This window comes from Physcomitrium patens, chromosome 4 (assembly GCF_059467195.1).
Source record: "Physcomitrium patens ecotype Gransden chromosome 4, ASM5946719v1, whole genome shotgun sequence".
NCBI lineage: Eukaryota > Viridiplantae > Streptophyta > Bryopsida > Funariales > Funariaceae > Physcomitrium > Physcomitrium patens.
In genome coordinates, this window is record NC_143413.1 from 17,694,709 (window position 1) to 17,699,293 (window position 4,585).

Consider the following 4,585-nt stretch of genomic DNA (forward strand, 5'->3'; position numbering starts at 1 on the left):
AGCTAATAATTTCACTGCTTTCCACACTTGTGACGGGGCCTTCTGAGTGGAGCGATTCTGAAAAGCGTACCATCACTTATCTCCAAGTTATGTTTGCACATTTGGAATGAAAACAGCTCTGAAGTTGTAGGTTCGGTAATATCTCAAAATATGGAATTTAGTGTCCATTTCGTCGAATCCTGCGGAGAAAAAGTGCTGAGGATGATGCATACATGTGGAGAGAAGGCGAAGAACTTCCAATTATTCCGGATTAGAACGCATGTAAAAGTCGATTTTCAGGAAAGAAAATGAAGCATCGTGGTAAATCCAAGATACAATTCCAAGTGATTTTATTTGCAAAATCTCTTGCGCGTATTATTAGTTGCAGAATTCAAAGTACAAATTTGAAGCGAACAGTTATCGATCGCCAAGAATGATGATTGCAGAACGTCGATTACTCGAATCCACTTGCTTCTCGGACTCCAACAAAGGCAGACTAACAAAAACCTTGAAGAATATGTGGGATCAATTTGATCCACTGTTGACCTCTGAAATGGGACCGCGACTAATTCGCCTACAATGATGATGTAAGGCTATGCATCAAAACTTTCTGAAACAGGTGTCATCGGCTTTACTATACAAATTCCTGTGGATGCTGTCCAGAATCTTGAATGATATGTTTCTGACACCTCTGAAGACACTGATCGCCTCCGGGTGCGCTTAGATGAACCTTGCACATTGTACACTCGTGAAAATATCACGTCATCGACACATGTTAATTGTCTGCTAGAAAAACCAAAACTGTAGAAGTGGAACTCGGTGCCAGTAATGTTGAGGAGGATTTCGGAGTCTCATGGTTGAGGTAGAACGATGAACTTCAGCCGAGGAAAAGGCAGCCGCGAGGACTTTTCGCGGGACGTCTCATGATCTTGGTATCAATGGCTGATCTGGCCTTCTTCTCCTCCACCTTCCGACGTGCCATTGCCAATTCGTTATTCATTTTCTCAATCAGGCGGGCACGCTCGAGCTCCAACTTCAACTGTAATGGAAGAGAAGAACAACTTAATAAAAACTAGCATAGCCACATACTTCTACACGAAATGACAAGGAGAGCGAATGCGCAAACTCAAACTGAAGAAAAGGAAGCAGTGCACACACCTCGACTTGCTTCAGTGCGGCAGCCGTTTTCGCTCGTTGTTGCTCTTCCAAGGACTGCAGTTCCCTTTCCTCCTTGTCAAATCTGCAAACCAAAAGTAGACCTTGAGGGAATACCTTAAGCATGCAGAAACAAAAAGAACCAGTTACGGCAGTCTTCTGGTGAAAGATCATACGCTCATTGTGGACAGATCAACACATGAGAATGTGTGTATATGCACATAAAATAGATAAACGCACCGACTGGTGAACTTCGAATCAGAGGAACTGTGCACTTTCTGCTTGGGAACATGCCCAAACGCTTCTCGCATAGAAGCAGCGTCCCCCCTCGACATTCTATGAAGATCACTGATATCTGCGACATTTGAACCACAGGTCGTAAGACCGATGAACACAATCAAACAATCATCGCACAGGATCAGTACCAACAGAGCATGATATAGCAGAGGCTTTTACCGTAATTTACAGATGACTGACGAGTATATGTCCTCTTCAGGTCAGCACTGTGAGGAGCTGATTGGTGGTTAACCGTGTACTTGTCATTTTTCAACTGGCCACTTCCAGAGAGTTCATTTGAACGCACTAGCCGTGGGAGTTCCATTGACTGAGTTCGAGATGTGTTCCGTGCCCCATGCGGATGGGCGCGAGACATGGAAGTAGCGGTACTCAGGTTAACACGGGATCCACTCAAACCTTCATACGAAATTTCGAAATCCGAAGTGTTCGACGACGAATTGCGTGTGCTCATGCCTGCAGCGTTCCCAGCAGCCACCATGTTGTGCCATTCGGAAGTCAAGCTAAACTCGCTCCCCGGAGAGCTGCATTCTTCCGGAGTGAAACTATGAAGGTGATCATCCCTAAAAGCTCCTGAGTGCTGAAATGTAGGAGGAGTTGTCGACCCATGTCCTGCAAAACGTTGACATAACCCCAGTGATGATTCAGTACGCGGCAAGTGACGCATTCCCGAAAGATGAACATACATACAGGAAACGCCGCACGTCCTAAACTGATGAGGGGGAGGTCAGACTGAGTACGTTGAGAATTCTTGAAAGCGAGCATGAGGAAGCTACCACCACTATAACGTCCAGTATCGATTCTTGACAGTTCTTGTGGATTTCTACTCGCCGGACACTTGGGAGGAGATATGGCTCTTGCCTGCGACGGCGGAGTTGAACAGCAAGTGTCAGTATCACTCTCTCTAGTCTATCTTTTCCGAACAGACGGAAGTCAACACCAAAACTATTACGGAAGGATCAGACAGGCGACCGAATTCGAGAGGTTCGAAAAAAACGCTCTCCCACTGAGGGAAATGTCGAAATCGGTACAAGAGAAATGTGCAGCTTACCCTAGGCAAGATGTTGTTCGAGCGAGAACGGTCGAAAGGAGATGAGCAGGCTCGGCACTCCGGTCGGCCTGGCGAGGATACGTGAGAATGTGAAGAGGAAGTGCGACTCCCGACTACAAGGTGATCGCCCAGCACAGACGTTGGGCTGGATTCCAGCCATGCCTTGACCGTCTCTCGGGATCGAGAGAGCCTCTCAGATGCAACAGACGGAGCAGGACTGCTGGGTTGACTTACTTCATGCTCATGAGACCGAACATGATATCCCGGCCATAGTGGGCTTGCAGGATTGGATGCACGGCTTCGCGGTTTGTCGGAGATCTTCCCCAGGCACTGTGTTGCCCTGTGGCGCATGGACATCTCTACAAAACCTCTGGAGATCAAAATGACTTCCCCTGTGAACGCTTAATCTGGGATGAGAAACACCACGAACACTCTAGAAAGAACAATCCTTCTCGAAAAGTCTCAGTTCGCTCCGGAACTATCCAACAGAAATAGAATGTCCAGCGCTAACGAGGCGCAGAGACCTCAACGCATTCTTCAACAAGTCCAGTGCCGCTCAAGAACGCCACCCGCCCGCACCCCCTAACTCTACCATAGGGTCAACCTCAACACGGAATACGCAGCGTGTCTCATTCAAGTACACAATGCCGCGTGGTTCAAACACTAGCACTGTCATTCACTCTAATCAATGCTACGACTCGACGCAGCAGCTCACAGACAGCACCACAACCAGCGCCAGCAAACTATCCCGAGCGCGCAACTGTTACCATCAAGCAATAGCACTCGAGTGGCACTCGACCAAACAACACTGATCTCACACCTCACGGAATCTCCCAACTACTGGTGTCCTCGACAGTCAGAACGCCAACGAATAATGTGGCGACGTCCTGGCCAGCGGCAGGCCCACGCGTTGCCGAGACGACAGCTATCGCTACCCTCACTCGGTCGCAAGCTCGCGTCGGGGACTGGAAAATAAACTCGGTGGGCGAGAGCTTCCGCTGCTTATATCACCCCCGCCCCCGAAAGCCAACAAAGACAGTGCATGAACGGCTCTGACACCATCCCCCGACGCGGAGCCCTGTCACGGCAAAAGTAACGACACCGGCATGAGATCCCGACTCCATCATCCAGCCTGGTGGGGCTAAAATTAGTGGGCGAGGCTGCGACGACGACGAAACAGAATGCCTCTCGCGACGGCCACCCGCAATCCTAGTGTATGTCAGAACCGCAGCCTCACATACCCCCCCCTATCCCCGCTGTTCCCCCATCCCGCTAGCCCGAATCCTGGCATAATGTGTCCCCCATTCCTCTTAATAATTCCAGTGTTTTCCATTCCGTCTCTCTTTTTCCCCTTTATTTATTGCACGCTAATGTTCCCTTCCTTTTCCTTTTCCAAAAAGATATTTTCTTTCCCCTCGGTGTAAGGCTTACATCGCCTTCTTAAAACTGTTAAAGATGTGTTTGCCCGATTTAGTAATCCCATGAACTGGGTTGCAATACTGTAGATATCTATTTAACAATACATATCTTATCTGTGGCCTGCGGGAGGAGATGCTCTTCTTTTTCATCGTGCCGCTCTTTCCGACTTTCACTTTTTTGTACAATGAAGCTGATAGGAAATGACATGAACAAGTGGGGTGAGGATAAAGTGAAAGGTTGATTCCAGTTTTCCTTTTTACCCCTTTTACTTATGCTGAAATATGTACATAATGGAGCAATTGGATACCCACCTAGGTTTTGATCAGTCGATAAGTAGGACAAGCCCCCTTTTATTATTTTAAAAAGTTATCCTCACCGTATGGTACATCAGAAAATTCAAAGGTGGCTTCAACTAAGGTAGCTCAAAAAAGTTCATACCACGTCGCATTAACTCACTTGAGACAGAAAACTTGACTTTTTCGAGCTCGTTTTAGGGGTCTTTTACTTTCATAACGTACTTCTGCTTTTTGCGTTTGCTGCAATAATAGGTGTGTTTTGTCGAGGGCATGCTACCTATCATTCAAAGTCAAATAATTTTTTAAGTGCAACTATAAATTTTATGATATAATTTTGAATAAATAAGAGTTAATTCTACAATCACTGAAATTCTGAAGTGTGCTCTTTAAC

The 4,585-nt window shown here is 46.9% G+C and overlaps 1 protein-coding gene across 2 annotated transcripts; it reads right to left on the bottom strand.

The window, feature by feature from the left end:
- Window positions 1-327: 327 nt before the first annotated feature.
- LOC112280803 (uncharacterized) lies at window positions 328-3,448 on the bottom strand. 2 transcript variants are annotated; one of them, XM_024516650.3, is made up of 6 exons: window positions 2,480-3,448; window positions 2,205-2,289; window positions 1,591-2,040; window positions 1,375-1,489; window positions 1,138-1,219; window positions 328-1,018 (listed from the first exon to the last, which is right to left on the bottom strand). In XM_024516650.3, exons 1-6 carry the CDS (start codon window positions 2,834-2,836, stop codon window positions 857-859), a joined length of 1,251 nt encoding a protein of 416 aa, XP_024372418.1. In that variant the 5' UTR covers window positions 2,837-3,448; the 3' UTR covers window positions 328-856. The 2 variants fall into 2 exon arrangements, with proteins under 2 accessions (XP_024372418.1, XP_024372417.1); XM_024516649.3 differs by having other exon boundaries at window positions 2,169-2,289.
- Between the last annotated feature and the right edge of the window lie 1,137 nt (window positions 3,449-4,585).